At 36.1% G+C, this 18,974-nt stretch overlaps 1 protein-coding gene across 3 annotated transcripts in view; it reads left to right on the top strand.

Moving 5' to 3' along the window:
• The window catches only part of ATG7 (autophagy related 7), a 102,413-nt gene that overhangs the window by 30,119 nt on the left and 53,320 nt on the right, over window positions 1–18,974 (top strand). For all 3 annotated transcript variants that reach the window (XM_032194377.1, XM_032194375.1, XM_032194376.1), the window contains exon 18: window positions 13,395–13,517. In XM_032194377.1, the coding sequence (XP_032050268.1) occupies window positions 13,395–13,517 (123 nt within the window). The remainder of the gene's footprint in view (window positions 1–13,394; window positions 13,518–18,974) is intronic.

Here is an 18,974-nt window from a genome sequence, read left to right as displayed (position 1 = left end):
GTAGCAGTGCAGCTGGATGACTTAGAAGAAGCTGCTAATGATCTGCATGTTTAGAGATTAGATTCCACTTCGTTTTGACTCACAGTCATGACTTAGTTTTTCTGTTTCTGAAACTGAACAACCCAGACATCCTAGCAGCCAGCTATTCCTTACCCAGAATTGTCCTAAACAGGCTGCGCGCCAGACGAGCTTCCCACAGGCAATTGTTCAGGAATTTTGGGATGGTCGCAGCAGGAAACCAATCTATTTTTATTCCGGGCCAAATTTTCCTCGTATGATTTCCCCCTGTGTATTTTTCTGGTGCTGCACAATCGTGTGCTTGAACAAAAGTCTCTCTCGGGGCTACCAGCACTGCACGAGCCAGTTTAGTAGTAGGTGTGAGGAGCTGGATAAGCTTTGCTATTGCACTTCCCTCATCCATGGTGAACTTGTTCTTTTAATGGGAGAGGAGAGTCCAAAGTTCTTGGTATAGATACTTGTTTTTATGAACTGTTTTTCTTAATCAATGAAATATTACTTGGTGTGCTAATTAAGAGCACTTTAGCCTGTTGGGAGCAAAATAAGGCTATTTTCTCATGATACAATGGTGAGAAGCATTACAGTCCCATATGAAGGTAGGCTGGTCATGATTCATGCAGGCAACTGACTGAAGCCTTGAAACATAGAAGTTAAAATATTTATTTTTCTCAATACAAAGTTGCTAATGTTAATATTTTATTGAGGGCAATGAAATTTTTCCCGTCCTTGCTCCTCCTCATGCATCCTGGAATGACTCAGGAGACCTCACAGATTCACAGGGCTTAATGTCAGAAAAGATGATTGCTACAAACCAACTAGGGTATACATGTCCCCTGTTTTCATCTATAGCTTACAGATATTATTTCCTCCTGAGTTCAGATTTGTAGTCCACTTTTTGGAATGCATCCCAATTTTCTGTAAAATATTTCTTTACTTCCCTTATTCAATTTGTTCTGAGTTGGGATCATCTCCACTGTCAACTTTAAGAGCAGAGAATTACTCTTTAAACTTAAACGTTCTTAAACTTCTTATTCGGCATGCTGAAAAATTGTGCTGCTAAAGTCATAGCTTTTTAAATACTGAGGAATTTTACTGACTCTGCCTTTAAATGCTTTTCCAGTCTCATTGCATTTCATGAAAGGGTAGATACCAGGATCAGGGATGGTATTCTGGGCACTGTTACCATTTCTGTTTTCAGTCAAGATATTTCCCTGCCCTTACAGATGTTTTCCTTTTTTAACATCCCAGGAATAGTTTAAACTGTCACTTCTGCTGTGACATTTACTAAGTGCTTGCATTGCATAAATTACTTGCGAGTGTTTCAGTTTTGAAATCTATTATCATGTAGACATAACAATGCTTTTATTGTTCTCATCTGCTATCTGCTTTGCATGCATTTTTACTGTAAAGGGCTCAGATCAGTTATGACAGTAGCTGGCATTATTCAGGAACCTACTGATTATTTTTTTTCAGTTGAGATAATTTTAATTTTGATTTCAGCAAGACCCTTCATACTTGCCCTAACTGCATTGACAAGAGACTTTCACATTTGGATTTTCTGAGTAATAACCTAGACATTTCTCAATTCAAGTATTGTGTTGATGTTAAACAGAGACATGTAAATCATGGGATGGGAAAAAAAGGTTTGTTTTTTCCTTAAAAAAAGCTATCTTGCATGGCTTGCAGAAATGATGGAGGAAGTGGGGAGAAATGCTTGTCCTTCAGGATTGAACACTTTAAAAAAAAAAAAAAAAAAAAAAACTATTTTAAATAGTTGTTTCTATAGCTGTGCTCTAACATTGTCTTTGTAACCAAGTCTGTTTGTAACTTATTTCCTGAACTTGCAGATGTTAGCATTTGACACTTGTACGTACAGTGCAGCCTCTGTATTAATATTGGACAGATTTCATTCAGGCTTAATGCATCATTAATATATGTAGGCATGCTTTCTGCACACTGAGTTAAATGTAACTTTTCTTACTCATAATGTAGCTTAAAAAGTTGCTTTTTGAGAAGTGACTTACAGAATTTTATTACTTTTCTTATCCTCAAAAAAAGTCATTGTAACTGGGAGGATCAGGAATCAGGATTATTTTGCCCATAACTTAAGAAATTTCAGACAGTCTTTACATCTGTGGATGTTTATTTTAACTGCAGTAGGAGAATTAAAATACTTATTTTTCAAAATTTGTCACCATGAGGATGGCTTTACTTTTGGTTGCCAGAAAGTTGCACATTCTTGAAATCTTATTTAAAAAATAATGATTTTTGATTACAAAATCAACAAAATATGATGTAGATTATCTCAAGGAAAAGCATACTAACAGAAAGAAGTTGTGATGCTTACTAATAATGCAACATCATACACTAAGAAATGATCACCATGGAAATGTGACCATTATAACCAAATTTTATCTCCCTAGAGAAGAGTGCTACAAAAATCTTAAAAGTAACGTTAACTTTAAACATTTTGTGAGCAGAGGAAAGGGTGAGAAATCGGGGGGTGTATTCTAAAGTGTCTGTACAGACAGGATGGATGAGGATTAGAAAATGGAACTGAAAAGAGAAGCACTAAAATCTAATGAGTTGAGAGAGAGCTCCTTATCTCTGTCATGTATTTAAAAATAAATAAATAATGATGTTAATGAAGTGTATGTAGTTTGGTGTAACAGACAAACCTCCTTGCACATAAGCTCTACAATAAAGCTGTGGGGAAAGGTAGGAAATATTTACATTCAATACTTGTATTCTTAAATCATACCACTTAAAAAACTCAGAAAGCAGGTTGAGATTCCCATGTGTTAGCACTGTTATGTCTAGATCGTAAGAGTTAGAAGTGACTTATGTACTGCACCAGTTATTCAGAGTTGTGGGATGCAGGTTTATTGATGTTTAAGAGCTAACATCGTATGGTACTAAGGAGAATTCTGGTTGTTTAAAAATTCAGGCAGATCATGAGAAGCATAGTTCAAGACTTTAATGAATCCTGCTGCTGGCAGTGACTTATTTGTTGTCTTCTCCCTTCCCCCAGACGTGGTGATGCTGGAAATCTTTAACGAGCAATTGCTCTTAGCAATTCTGTTGTCTTCACTGTAACATTTAGCATGTCTGTGAAATAGCTGCTTAATCAATTTGTTTTTCGTATGTTTTCTTCAACTAAGAAACTTGTAGTAAGTATAGAACAATCGAGGAGACGTTTCAAGTTAAAAGCTCTTTTTGGAGAGTCTTTTAAAGTCTTTATTTTTGGAAACAATTTGCTCGCTTTACTCTCCTGTACCTATCCCCCCCCCCCCCCCCCCCCCCCAAAAAAAAAAAAAATCTAACAGGAGAGTCTAATTTGTTTATTATTACTTATCTTAAGGAGTGGAAACTAGTGTGCCTCTTTACAACAAATCAGTATGACATTCTTCCATTTTAGCTTATGTTCGCATATTTATAAGTACGAAGAATTGGCATGGTTTGTACAAAGTTAAAGATCAGTTGGTGTCTTGAGACTAAACCACCCACCCAAATATTTTCGCATGGGTGAGGACTTGTTTTGGGTTCAGGGCTCTCAGCACTGAGAGGAGGATGCATTTTCAAAACTTCTGACTTCAGGATAAGTAAATCTTAGCATCTCAGAAGCTAGCAGCTGTATGTGCAATGTCAAAATATTTGTTTTGAGTGTGGGTGTTTGCAACTGTGTTTAAATGTTGAGAGCTGGAGGTTTGCATCTTTCATGTTTTGCTGAGCAAAACCAGTTTTTATTGCCCAGCCTACTATCCCAAGATAATTGTCTTTTTTTTCCTAGCCAGTCCATTTGTCTTCATCACGTAAGAGTTTTTCTTCCCAGATGGCAGATGCAACCGTTGGATAGCTTAGGGAGTTTAAATACAACGTGGCATAGAAAACATGCTTAAATAACAATGTAAAACACCACTCTTCCCCAAATCATTGTGGTCAGGGGTCTTGTCATCTTGGCACAAGAGAGAAGATAGCTAAGGCTTACTGCAGGGAGTGTTTGGGAACTGCTCTCCAGTATTGGGTTCTTTGCAGTGGAAGTTTTCAACTCTGATTATGAAGGCTTCTTGAGATGGAGGAGGAAAGAGGAAGGGAGAAAAAGGAACAAAGAACGTACAACTCTCCAAAACTTATTCCCTCTTTCTTCTGCTCCAGAAAATCAGCAATTATAGTGTTATTACTGTTGGTTTAGGAATAATAGAGCTGCTAGATTAAGAATCCCTTTCTAGTAATAAGTAACACACTTTTGCCCTTCAGAGAAGAAAACAAATAATCATGTTATTCCATGTTTTTTTATATGGTGAATTTAAGTGGTTCCTGATGTTTAAGTGAAATAGCATCTTGATTTTTACCGACATAGGAGTGTAATACATTAAATAGTAGAAATAAAGCGATGTTGCAGAGGATCCCAGAATCTCTTCCAAGAAGCAGCTGGGATGACTGACTAGTTCATGGTGTTGACTAGCTTCCATGTTTTCATGTTAAATAACATTAAAACAACAACAACAAAGTCTCAGTACTTTTCAGTGATCTTAAATGGATGCAGGATATTATTCTAAGCGTCTGTAAGTGGACTTCATATAGAGCATTCTCTCTCCCATCTAAAAATAGAATTTTTTTTTATCTGACCCAAAAGATGAAGTTGTACATTTTTAAGCTTAATGAGCTTTAAAATACTGTTTTTAAGGGGAAGAAGAAATCTGCTGTTATTATTATTTTTTTTAATTATTTATGACTGCTTTTGTTTGTGTTGTATTTAAAGTAAATTCTGTGAGTCTTGGAGTTCTTTTCCCAACATTTCTTCCTCCAATTTGATTCAACTTTAATCACGATTAGTACAAAGAAAAAAGGACTGTCAGCAAGCAGGAAAGAGCACCACCATAATTTTCTGGTATTGATACATTGTTCAATACCTGTCTGTAATACAGTTTTAAACTATTTATTCTAATGGCCGCTGGATGTGGTCTTGTCATCTTTCTGTGATGCTGTTACAGGGTGTCAGTAAAAACAAAACTGGTCTAAAGTACCTTGAGTTAAAATATGGTTTCTGAGCCTGTTACATAAGATGAAAACAAAGTTGAATAATACTGAATTGGATAAAAACTGGGAACATGCTGATATGGTGTTGATGTTGATCCTTCTACTACTGCTAAATGTAGAAGTAGTTCAAACCAGATTCTATAGGTTTTGTTCTGAAATTCAAAAGGTCAATTGTTCATTTTGCTGGATATGAGTAGTTTGTAATTTCTTTACCTCCATAAACTTTTCTTATGATTCGTTAGTACTAATAACTATTTTAAGTCCTTTAATATGCTGACATATTTAGTGCAATAAGCAAGACAAAATACTTGCTCGTATCAGTTATATGCAAAGTGCTGATTATCAGTTGTTGGTTCAGTTTCTTGTATGTACCCAAACTTGAAGAATTGACAGGGTTATGTGAAGGTTTGATCACATGGATGAAAATTTTAAGGCATACAAGGCTGTCCAAAGCAGTCTTTTGCATTGACAGCTCTGATAGAGAAATACTTCAGATTTATACAGTGCAGCACTGTGCCTTTGCAGTTTGAGCCACAATTCTGTTTCCACTTAACAAAAAGTAACAGCAACACGCTTTGCTGAAAGAATAGACATAAATCCATGTTCGTCTTCCATGGCCAAGTCTTGTAACACATCTCCTAGAATTGGGTGATCACAGGAGAGTTTGATTATATTTTTCCACTAGCCTATATACTATATTTGCTTCATTATAATCTCATATTTAAATGATTATAAAATGCATATATTGTAATATATTGAAATACAAATGAATTATATATTTACTACAAGCTCATGAGATCAAAGGGGTGCATCTTTATCCTGGGTAATTATCTTTACACAGATAATTTTTTGCACTTTCTTGGTTTTAACAGTTGTATTTTTTTTCCTTTATATGCTCTTCTTCATTCTTACCATTCTAGACTTTGATGGGAGGCTGTTTATGTCTATACCTATTTTCTATTGTCAAATTTAACAAGTTTTTTAAACTTAACACCCTTGCTTTATTGGTCAAATGTTCTTTTGTTTGCAAATGGCCATTTAGGCATTTTTAACAGTTTAAAGTTCAACCTTTATTCAATTTTTCACATTTTTTACAGGATTGCCTATATTTGTGTCTTTGCAGAAGTGCTTCCAAGACACATTTTTCTGTTCTCTTTGAAATTGGAGAGAAGTGAAGGAAATTGAATTAAAAATGATGGTAAAATGACTGAAACTGATGAAATCCAGTAAATATGTGTGGTTTTGGTTTAAATGCTATTGTTTCTCCAGTGCTGTTTTGCATATGTATTATAGAACATCCAGATAATAAAATCTTCTACTCTTCAGTAGTCTATAAAATACTGTTTTTTTAAGTTAAAAGAACTTTTAACTTAGAGATCTAGTTTTAGGAGCTACTGAGCAGCTACAATTTCTGCGTAAATTAGCGATAGTTTCGGGTGCTCAGTGTCGAACAGGTCAGGCCTTATTACTGGACTGTGGCTGGCAGGGGAGAGTTAGCTGGAATAGCTCATGTCTTTCATGTTACACAGTCAGCATTGGCTTTTTGTTTGCTTATGTCAACCCATTGAGGGCAGGGACCATTCCAATCTTTATAAAATGTTATTTGTGTAGAAAGCCAAAACGATATTCTACGTAAGTGAGTTTGCTTTTCTGTCAGAAGAACCATTTGGTCGCTTGAGGAAGTGTCCGTGTTTTACTTGCTTTTTGTGTTGTCTGGAGAAGGTGAATGATGTTTCTGGATCTTTTCTCAAAGTTAACATTTAGGGTTGTGCTATAGATGTCTCTCCCTATGCATAACAAATAGGTTCTTCTTCCACAAATCATCAGTAACCTCAGATGTGACTAGGGAAAAAGGAGGGCTTTCTGCAGTTGCTGTACGTGAGATAGTAGCTAATGCTAGTATGAACTGGAGCCAAAAATGTTGTAATTGCTGTTGAGTTAATCAGCATAAATTTTGGACAGGAAGCAGAACAGGGATAAATAAAGTTGTAAATATCCATCAAATGTAAAATGTGGAGCAAGCAAGAAGTGGCTATTAGGTGACTGAAGGATATACCTATGTATTAAACCAGGTCAGGACAAATGAGCTAATGATACTGCCTACTTGAGAAACTCTTTTGTTCCTCAGTTCTCAGTCTCTAAAACTGAGATGTTTTTCTACTCTTCCCCCCCACCCCTCTTTTCACTTCTGTTTGCTAATGCTTCCAGGCAGGGAGTGTCTTAAATGCTGTCCAGTAGGAAGGCCTTACGCTGGCTGTAATCTGAGGGTGTCATTATGTTTCAATATAGGAAAATAAAATATCTAAGATAAAAATATAGCCATTCGTTTGTATAGTGTATTGATTCATACTGGGGGAAAATGGTATATAAAACATGCCAAGGTTATTGCAGAAAGGCTCAGAATGCCTGTAGTTCCTGGGAGCTTCATGTGGAAAAGACAGTGTTTAAACTGATATCTCTTATGTCTTGAAGAACACTCCTTCTCTCTGCATCTTTTAAAAGAAGAAAGTAACAAGACTAAGGCTTAAAAAAATAAAATAAAAATCATCAGAGCCTTTCAGGGCATATTCTTTACTATGCTAATACTCTTATTTTCTGTCAGTTGCAATTCAACTCAGTGTAGGTAATAGCAACAGACCAAACACATCTATGCTACACTCCTACTCTAGATTAAACCAGCCATCTCTTCAACTAATTGAAGTACAGTTTTGTGCTGAAAACTTGTTTTCTACTGATCTAATTTCATTTTTAATAGTGATTATGGAAAAGTATAGGGAAAACTGTACATGCAGAAGGTGTTTTAATTATTTGAACATTAGCCAAAACTGATGTCATTTTTGCCTTGTGGTTTGTAACCTTCTAGTCTTTTCAGAATAGCCGTCTTCGTCTTGCACCTGGAGTACAGCCTTCTTCAGAACTTTGCTTCATGGTCTGGATCTTAAAACTTCATTGTGTGCAAATGTACAAGCATGGGTTGTACACATTACACACTAAAATAATACTCACAGGACTATTACCAAAATACTTTCTTCAGAGTCATTTTCGTGTTCATGTTAACGTTGTCAGATTTTACTGTTCCAATATCATGATCTGGATTCCTGAAAACCATGATCTTCAGAAAAGTTTAGTTTTGTTGTGATCCATCTATGAAAATGAATACCTTAGTAGGCTAGATCTTGTTAGGCTGGATCACAAACACCTTACTGGGTTTCTCTTTACAACTTCTAAGGGCTAAATGATGACAAAAATTGAGAACTTCATGAAATGGTAAGAGTCTCAGTGTCAACTTTTTTTAAAGGAAAACATAATTAAGGCTCTCATGATAAAATTTTGGAAGTTTAGCAGTGCTGCCTGTGCAATGGCCTAGACCCAAGCTCCTGGTAGCTCACGTGCTTCTTTGTATTCTCTTCCCACTGTTGAGGATTCTTCACAGCATTGTAGTCTCTCACCAAACTTCCTGTTTTAATAGTGGTTACATTCAGCTTTGAAAAGTTTAACTCTTAACTTTTACATGTGTGTCTAATTTTACAAGCAGATGTAGAAACTGAAATGCCAACACTCTCAGTAGTATTCTATTTGTTCTTCAGTGCCTGTGATAACTAGACAGCTAGCAGTGTGCAGACACGGATCAGGGTTTTTGCAGATTTTCTACATAGGGCAGTGAATGTCTTGATTTTTATGACACTGAAATGTCAGTGAAGATGACAATATAATGACAATGAAATCAAGTCATTATCATGTTATATGGTATTCTGTTCATCTGCTATTATAGAAGGTAGTGTTTAATGCTAAGAAAATTGTAAAACACAGCACCTCTATTATTTGGAGGTAGGCAATCCATGTACCTTATTTAGTGTAACCAGTAAATCTGGTAATATTAATCTCTAATTTTTTCCTTGTAACTAAACATTATTATTTCAAGCTCTCCACATACAAAATACTTGAGTGAACAATAAAATGTAAATATAGGTTTAATTTTTTTAAACATTGTGACAGAAATAAGCCATAGAATGTAAGTGGCCAGGTTGTTGTGATTAGAAGTTTCTTTTGTATTCTTATGTAGCCATATACAAACTTCTATGCTATAAAGCAGTCCTGCAGCTAGATTCCCTTTGAGTCTTTCTACCAAGTAATTCTGACTTCTTGATGAAGAATGCTATTAAAAAGAATATAATACCAACACTTTGCATCTGTTTCTGATTTCAAAACATGTTCTTTTACTTCAAGTTTTTGATTTCTTTCTCCTACCATGAGATTCATTTTTTTTCTTTAGTAAGCAACTGAGAATAAAAAGATTTCTGATAAACTGAGTCAGTTTGTAGTATGTACACAAAAGCTTTAGGAATGCGTTAATTTGTCCCCATTGTTATCATGTGTATCCACATTTTATAAATACTGTCACTTAAAAATAAAAATTATGGCACCCTTTGCTCTGTAAAATGAAGAATAGAACCAAGGCTGTAACATCAATGTGAGAGGAGATTTAAATGTATCAGAAAACTGTGGTTTTCAAATTTGGGTTTTCCTGACATTATTTGTACCAGACATGACATAAGGAGGGCACACTACTTTTGAATTCTCCTCCTGAGCTCCCAAAAGTGACCTGCAAGTGAGACAAGGATACAAGTTTCTTAATAAATCTGTACTACTCCAGCCAGCCTTGCTCAGCAGAAGAATTATATCCTTTGGGTTTTCTTTGCTGCTGCTTTGCAATTTTTTCTGCTTGAGAAAATTAATTGTTACTTAGTGACATGTCTTTGTTCTGACTGATAAGTTTATTCCCAGAAAAACAGTCCTGAGGGTTATTGGTGGTGTTTGTTTGTTTGTTTGTTTGTTTTTTAACATCTGCACTTGGTCACTTGCTTGAGATCAATAATAATCTCTCTCAAGTATTTGCCCTCTTGAAAGGGCATTATTCAGAATGATCACACTGGTACCAAGCAAAGAGAGTTGTAAGGAACAAAAAAAAAAGCAACCTCCTGCCAGCCATGGGCCTTTAGAAATTTTACCTTTCCACACAGCAGCAACAGGGGCAGTGATTAAATCTGGAAACCTTTTCTAGGATTTCATTGTCTGTTTGACGTCTAGCCTGGCTTTATTCCCCTTGACCTGTAGCGTATGCCTGTGTGGTCACCTGGCATATGAATTTGATGAGAGTTTTATTTTACGTCATTCTTTTTTCCTTTTGAGGTGTGTTCAGTGACTACCAAACAAACCTATGCCACATTACATTAATCAAAGGATAGTTTTTGTTGAACTTGTATACTAGATGAGGGGCAAATTAATGGTATTTATCCGTTTGGGACATGAAGTCCCTGAAGGTGACAAAATATTGTTTCAATTGCTGCCTGTGTTAAGAGTGCGCTTTCTTTGATACCACCACTGTTCAGGTACCAAACTGAGGGATGCTGCCAGGTCCTTCTTTGGTCCCTGAGAGGCTTTATTCTCTGGGCCACGTTGCTGCGGTTTTTGTTTTAAAACTAGGTAACAGATATTTCTTTTTAGCAGACCATTCCCGTTCTGGAAATGGAAACAGCAAGTGTGCTTTTTGATAAAGTTTCTCCTTTCTCTAGGTGCTGGTACAAGAAAAATATTCTGTATTGTTTTGCCTGTGGCTTAGGTTTTGAAACCTACTCTTCTGACTCTCCACAGTCAGAAGTGTTGCCTTAACCCATGTTTGCTATCGTAATGCCATGGAAAGTCTAGCAGGGTGACATGAAGGATTTTCTACAGCAGGAGAAAATAAATTTTCAAATCTTTCCATAAAACCAAATATGGTTGTGTTAATGTGTATTACTCCTATATGACTTCTTTTAAGTAAAATAAACTTTAAAAAATGCAATTCACTAGATCCAAAAATAATGCACCTTTGACTCATGGTTCTGTGGTCTTATTTTATTAAAAGTAATGTTTTCTCAACATGCATTTTAAAACAGACTTAATGGGAGACTTCCTATTCTCTTCCATGTTATTTACAATACGTGGTAATTGCAATTTGATTTAATAAAAAAAAATAATCTTTGAGATGATTCATCCAAAGCTCAAGTTAGACATTTTAAATGTCGGTGTAGTCATGCAGCCTGCTCGCTGTGAGTACATAAGAATTCGTTTACAGTTATGGCCAGGACCATCGAAATGTTGCGCACATCTCTGAAATAAACCAGGGCAGTTTGTGCGGGGGGCGGGGGGGCCCTGGCGGGCTGAAGTAACAAACTTACCAAGGAAACATTACCTGGAAATCTGCGCTTCAGCCTTGAGTCACAGTTCTTTGGAAATGAGGAACAAGGCATGTTTAGCTGAGGAACAAACCAACTCCATTTAAAGGCTATTTGTTAGACATATTTAACTGTATGCAGCGAGGCTGCACTCAGCTCCCTGTTCTGTTGTTAAGATTTGCATAGCCCAAGAGCATCTATGTCTTCCACTAGTTCTACCTCTGGAAAAAGACAAACATTTTATGGTGTTGTCCCTGCATTTCTTTGATATGCTGTAATATTTTAGAATAAGGCTACTAGGCTGTGTATTGTTTTAACACATCATGAACTGTTATCTGGCCTACATCCCTAAAAAGATGTCTCATAAGCTCTGTATTGTGGTTCCAACAAATTAAAGTAATAGCAGCGCATTTGATAATGCTGATAGCTTCACAGATTATATGCAGGCAGGGCTGTGAACACAATCCAAGTTTATAAATTGATGTGTTTATACAGTGTTTCACAAAGAGCCAGACACAAGAGACCTCTGCACATCTGGTTGTTTTAACAGAGGTTTGGAACACAGACTAGTCATTAAAACGTGTATGTATATGTCCACACTAATTTCACAATATATGTAATGGCTAATATTGGGAGGACACATCTCAAATGGAATAGTGAAGTTTCCCAAATCTCTGTGTTACATTATGAACAGTTAGCTAATCTGTCTTGCTGTGTTTGTCTCGGGAATAAACAAAAAAACAACAGCCCAACCCTAAGAAATGCAACTAAGAAGTCTTTTATTTTTTTTTTCAGTCCTTTTTATTTATTTATTTTTTTAATTTCCGATTATTTGTATGGATCATTGCAAAAATATACAAACACAAAAAAACACCTACGTATGGTGAAATGAATCTTTAAACTATAAGGAACAATTTCTCCAGATTTAGTAAGAGCACATGAAGTGCAGTTTTTATTGTATTTTTTCAGACATATGAAGCATACATACCTGTATACATATTTGTATATATATTCATGCATATTTGTATATTTTTAAACCTAAGTATGCAGTGGATAATTTTGCTGCTAAGTGGACATTTTGTGTGAATATCTAAATGAAGACCCCAGTCTGTTTCACTAGTAGATGTGCAGTTCTGTCAGCTAGCTATAAATTTTTTGAGACAAACCTGAATTCCTGTGGGACTCAAGTAGGAGCTCACTAGACGTGTTTTGCTGGAGAATGCTGTTGGGCTGTGCAAGTCCCCACAGTTTTAAGGTTCTCCTAGGCCTTTAGGAGTCGTTAAATTAGGAAGGAGTGAGATTGTTGAGAGTAAGTTGTGATTTTGGTTGACATAGATTAATATGTATTGAAACAATTTTCTTCCTCTCTGCCACCTCCCTTGATTTTTTTCTTATTATCTGAAGAAGGGTGACTGGATTCTTTGGGGAGTGGGAGGGCAGGGGTTGCCTGTTTGTTTTTAAGCCTCAGAACGAAGCTCACTTGGTTGAATTGCCTACTTGTGATAGAACAAAACCACAGTGCTTCCAGATTTTTTTTAATTTTATTTTTTTCCTTCTTTTCTGGAGGGAGTTTCACTGGTTGCAGGGAATTGTCTGTCCAGCAGGAGTGGATAAGTTTAAGGAACGCGTTAACCATGTAACTTCCTGCTTCTTTCCTAAAATAATGCAGGTGGAAAAAATACTGCAAAATAATATAGAATGTGTCTATGCCCTCTGCAGTAGTATTCTGTATAAAAGAATGCTCAGTGCTTTATTTAGAAATGTTTTGCAAGAGCTGTACCTTTCACTTAACTGATACATTGGAGCAGTATTTTACTGTGTTTAGTGTAACTCGTATCCTTCTTTCAGGACTTTGCAACTAAGTTTTTTGTGTTGCCCTATCATCTCTTTTGTTATAAGCTTAAAAATTCGTTTGAGGCAGGAAATCTTAAACCTCACTTCCCATTTACCTCCACCTTTCCCCTTTTAGAAATCAAGATGGGAGAAATTATCGTATTTTATAATCTTCACCTGCTTACTATATATTAATTTTCTGAGTGTTATGAAAGTTTGTACTTTTATTTTGTGACCAAAATATGATGAATTATTTAATATTTTTTTAATTGTTATTTTATTTGACAGGTCCTCGACCAGTACGAACGAGAAGGGTTTAATTTCCTAGCTAAAGTTTTTAATTCCTCACATTCCTTCTTAGAAGACTTGACGGGTCTAACTTTATTACATCAGGAGACACAGGCTGCCGAGGTAAGAAAATAACTTTGGATGTTAAAATAAAATGTGATAGTTAAGGGTGCCTTGGTTGTATGTTCAGCTGTATAACCATATGAGTAAATGAATCACTGGTAGACTCAAGCATTGCTTTGTAATTTACAGGATGATTTATGTGAGCCATATGCACGTTCCATACAGTGAGATAGGAGGTGTCCTCTTAATGTTACAGGATAAGAAACATTGTTGGATATGGGAGGAGTTCTTTTGTTTGTTTGTTTGTTTGTTTGTGTTTTTTTTAAGCCTAGGTGATGCATAGTATGGGATGCATGTTGACAGCCAGTTAGAAATGTGTAGCACTGTTGTTAATGTTCATTTTATTATTTCCACGTTTTGTGAAAGTGACAGTTGTTGCTTGAAAATTCTGGATTTACATGGAGGAAAGTTCCTGTCTGTTGTCTTTTAGGGTGTGTTACACTGTTAGTGTAAGCTGCAGTTGATGCACACATTGCCAGGCCAGCTTTAATCTACTGTATGCAAGTGCTGATAATAGTTAGCCCTGATAGTGCAGAGCCCAGTGTGGGCTAACAACCACAGCATTTACACAGGTTCCTAGGTAGGTGTTGGTATTGAATGTGACTGTACATTAGATGTTTTCTTAAATTAATTGTAATTTTTTAATATCTGAATTTTCAAGTATTTATTTTAAAGAAGAAAATTACTTGTATTACATGATGTAAGGAAATCAGTTATCATTTTAGGTCAGTCTAAAGTGTAATTATTATACAAATTTGTGGATTATAATATGTGGAAAACAATGCTCTTTATTCATTTAGTGACAAAAGTTGCAACGTGGAATGAAATTGAGGTATGTTTTGTTCTCATGGGAGATACCCTGCATAAAGGGTTGTGATATTGAATCTGTTTCATCAAAAACAGATTCTGTCTTAATGTTGTATTTAATAATGATTTGTAATCCTTACTCCCTTTGTAAATGTCTATGGTCCTCTACATAATTCAGTTATGGTATGGTAGTATCACGTGGATGTTTCCAAAGTTGGCTTTAAAAAGTGATTATTCAGTTACTGTAGCCTGTGCAAATGGTATAGCTGTTTTTGCAGCTGGAAATGGCTCAGTGGTTTTCCTAATAAGGTTTGTGAGGGTAATGCAGACTTGACTCTCTGTTTCATGTTTTAACGTTTTAAAATAATTGGAGCAGATACTGGAGACATTAAACCGTAAAACACTTGATGCACTCTTAAATCAGTGTAGTGATACATCCAAAAAGTTGTGTGTATGTGAGAGGGATACAGCAAAGCAAAACAAATGCCCTTTACCAGGTGCTACCCATTACCAGTAAGAGTCATCATATTCCAATTGCCATATGTGACTATGAGGCTGCTTAGAAGGCTTTAGTCTGCTAGTGACAGCATAAAAAAGTTATGTATGTCCTAGTTAGTGATCAGTTACTTTGCAGGTATTAATTCTTGAGTTCTGCATCTTCATAATGCGTGCGGGTGTTTATTTATAAAGGTTTAGATACTCTTTACAAAATGTAGTTTGCTACAAGTGCATTGCAACTTCCTAAAGTTCAATGTTTAATGATAAAGGATGGGATCAGTGTGCTTCCAAAAATCTTTGAGTTCAATAACGAGGTTAATGCAATGTAGTTATTGCTCGGAAATAGAAAAACAATGCAGTTCTATATAGTAAAATAACATAATTCAGTTTTTCTGATAGAATAAAAAGATCTTGCTGAATAGAATGTCGATTTTTCAAAACCTAGGATATTTTCATGTTTTCTTATGTATTTAATGTAGCAAGTATGTATCAAGTGGTATTTTTAATGTCACAAATATATAAAAATTTTAGCTATTAAAAATTAATTGGCGTGCAAGTTTTCACAGAAATAGATGTGTCCAATAGTTAAGTCCAGATAAAATAAAAATATTTGCTTAGAGAAGAGACCTCCACTTTAGGAGAGATAGTTTGCACAAAGGAAAGAGAAGGCCATTGTAATACAGAATTAGCCAAAGCAATAATTTTTTAATGGATCCCTTTATTTGCAGTGATGCTACTCACAGTACTGCCTTCAGTTTTCAGTTTCATTAAATCAGATTGTATATCAGGTACATAGATTTCCTTACAGAAAAACTGTTGGGTGACTTGTGGATAATGATTGTTCCGGGCTGAAAGGGATGGTGACGTACACAACAGAGGCAGTTCTGTACCCTCAGTACATAATCTGGGCCAGTTTAAAAAAATATATATGCTCAAGAGAGTGCTTACAGTACCCGTTCTATTAATTGCTCTCGTATTTTGAGCTCATTTTTCTTACACAGTATGATCGGTATAATTTATATTACCATTTTGGAAGATTTTCAGATGGCTTTTCTGACTACTTCTGAACTGCTCTTAACAGAATGTGTTCTCTAAAATTTAGACGTAATTTATTTAGGACTATGTTAAGATATTCTTGATACATGACATTCTAAAGATTGTAGCAAAAGTAGTAAGAAACTGCCTATAAGAAGATACCACGTGTATTAAGAGTTGGAGTAGGTGCTCCTTAACCCTTAAGTGAGGGAGGTTTTGTAAGCCATGTTATGGCCCAGGTTGGTGATCAGAAAATTTGGCTGTTTTGTTGAGAAGTTACTTGACTTTCCGTGCTCTCATTCTTCAAAGGGATTTTGTAAAGGAAGTTTGGGTTTGGGAGTTCATGAAAATGGCTTCTAATAACTGAAGACTTTCCTTTCTTTCTGTCTGGTAAAACTTGAGCAATGCTATTGCTCCAGTGGAATGAAAATAAACTTGTAAAGTTACCTGTCATCCAACAGTACATTTACTCCAGAGACACCATAATTTGTTGTAATTCAATATATAAAATCACTGATATGATCAAATGATTTGTTGCTTGCATTAGACTAATAAACTTGCATTGGACAGAGAAATGTACCAAATGTTCGTATTTTTCTTAAAAGGAACACACTTAATGATCTTAATGTTATCGAGCTTTTTAATTGAATGCTTTTCTCAGGCTGCGGTTAGAGGAGTTGGAACTTTTATCACATGCTTCAGTGTATTGCATCCGAAGTTAAATCACCAAACTCTCTTTTTTAATGCGCCTAAGCAAATGCTTAGCTGCTTTCATGAAGTCAAATTTGTATAAGTGCTTTAATGAGCTAATTACTAAACTAGCTTTGTGGTGCTCAGAAGACATTCTGGGTATGCCATGCCTGTTCTGTAAGAGGCCATCCATTCTGGGATCACCTGAAGTTTCCACGAAAACATTGCCTTCCCTGTGCACTTAGTACAGGCTGTGTTCGCCCAGACTAAAGCAGGAACATATGCAAGACTTTTCACATACTAAATATCTTTTTAAGATATTTTATTGTTCAATTTCCTCTCCCAGTGCCGTGCTGTTGACCTAAGTATTGATAGCATGTTGAAATCCTGTATATGACTGATAGGAATATAACCCTCATTCAGTGTGCAACATAAGAAGGAATCACAATACCAATTTAGTTTGTGGTTCAAATTTGATACTAATCGCAGGATTTTTAGTTAAGAGCACCTGTTTCTTTAATATAAGATGCATCAGGAAATTATAAATGTTCTGCATGACTTCCTTAATATGACAAGTTAACCAGTAAATAATAAAATTAGCAAATGTTTCTATTCTGTCTTGAAATGACAGTAAATTTCAGACATCTGCTTTTTCTACATCTGGCTTTAATTTAGGTTCTGTGGAACACTTTTTATTTTTTAATACCAGTTAGATATTTATGTACAGCTTCATCAAGAGTCTCTGATGACACCCATGGCTTTGAAGGCCAAAAGAAGCTGTGGGAAACTCCCACATCAACACTTAGGCCTTGTTTCCACTGGATGCAGTTCACTTTGGGAGCCACCCAAGCTCCCTTAAAAATTGCACTCCTGTTTTCCAGATCACGTTGTCTTCTTGCTCCTAACCTCAACCTCTTAACGTCACCTTTGGTCAATATGCAGTCAAGTTTCATATCTGGGCTTAAAGTAAAAAGAGCTTATGCATCTCCTGAATTATTAATCAGAAAGCAGTGGCGTTGGTTTGGAGACAGAACAAAAGGCAGCTTGGTTCAGAGCTTGGCAGGGCCGCCTGCTGGTGGTGACATTTCACAGTGCCTCGCTAAAAGCTGCTGGTTTGCTTGCTGTGTGCACCAGACCTAACCCTGTGCAGTGCATAGCCTGATGCTATGGAGAGCGCTTTAAATTTAGTCCTGTCTAAAACTGGAGCTTTTCTGACTACTCTGTTGAGATTAATTTTTACTGATGTGGCACACTTCTGGAAGTGAAAACTGACACATTTATTAATAAATCTCACAGGCAAGTTTGTTCTATAGTTGTGGAAGAATCATTATCACTCAAAATATTTTCCACAAAGCTTACGTCTTAAGGGTACCCATTTTCTTGTTGCCTTTTTTCCTCAGAAATATCTGCCATTGTTCTTTAAGGCCCAATTAAGCAAATTAACCAGGCTTGTGCTTGCTTTAACACCTGTAAGTACTCTGGATTCACAGCGAGCGCAGCACCTGTTGGAATGGCTGCAATGGGAGGAGCGTTTATAGCGGTGAAGTGAAATTTTTGCATGAATTCACAAACTTCAGTAAATTATGTAGTTGAATTTCTTTACAAACTTTTTCAGCTACATCCATTTTTCAGAAGTACAGACACTTAATTTCTCTCTTTTCTTAATGTGGCTCAAGTACAGATGTCTTACGTTGGATTTCAAGCCCTGAATGAAGTGGATGCTTTAGGGAGATTTGCTTTGTGTGCTATACTCTCTGCTTCTGTCAGGATGAAAGAAAATCATATAATAAAATTTTCGCTGTATTATATGACTGATTAAAACACAAGAAGTGGTAGAACTCTTTGAATTGAAAAGGATTGTAGAGTCCGGAAGAAATTAAACCACAACCAGAGTTTTCTGAACGAAAGGCATAGTGCTTATAAAGGTCAGACATTCATGCCAGCAGGTTGTGATGTCTGTGTTATTTTACCTTAGTCATTTTGTACTTCGGTTCTTTTTTTCTTTCTCATCATGTGGTCCTTAGTACCTACAGTTTCTGTATCAGCTTTGCTGTCAGTGAGTGAGCCCCGTTTGGCACTGACAAGATGCCCTTGCTCTGCTGGCTCACCGGTATCCCAAACTGCAGCATTATGCAGAACTGAACTCTTGCCCCGTAGAAGGGTAAGTAAAAAATAAAAATAAAATGCTAGCAAATGCTAGTAAAATACATTGAGCTCCTTGGATAGGGGAAAATATAGAAAACTTTTTTTCATCTGATTTTACACTTAATGAAGCTTGTGCCCAAGCTTTTTTTCAGCCGTTTCTTGGAGAAGAGGGCTTAATTGTAGGCAGCTGGTATTCAAAGTAAAATTTGTGCTTGTCAAAATTTGGAAGAAAGTTCCCAATTTCCAATGTACTTTGCTTCTAAACTGTCCTGCTTGCTTCTG

This window comes from Aythya fuligula, chromosome 10 (assembly GCF_009819795.1).
Source record: "Aythya fuligula isolate bAytFul2 chromosome 10, bAytFul2.pri, whole genome shotgun sequence".
NCBI lineage: Eukaryota > Metazoa > Chordata > Aves > Anseriformes > Anatidae > Aythya > Aythya fuligula.
This window is presented reverse-complemented; position numbering and strand designations above follow the sequence as displayed.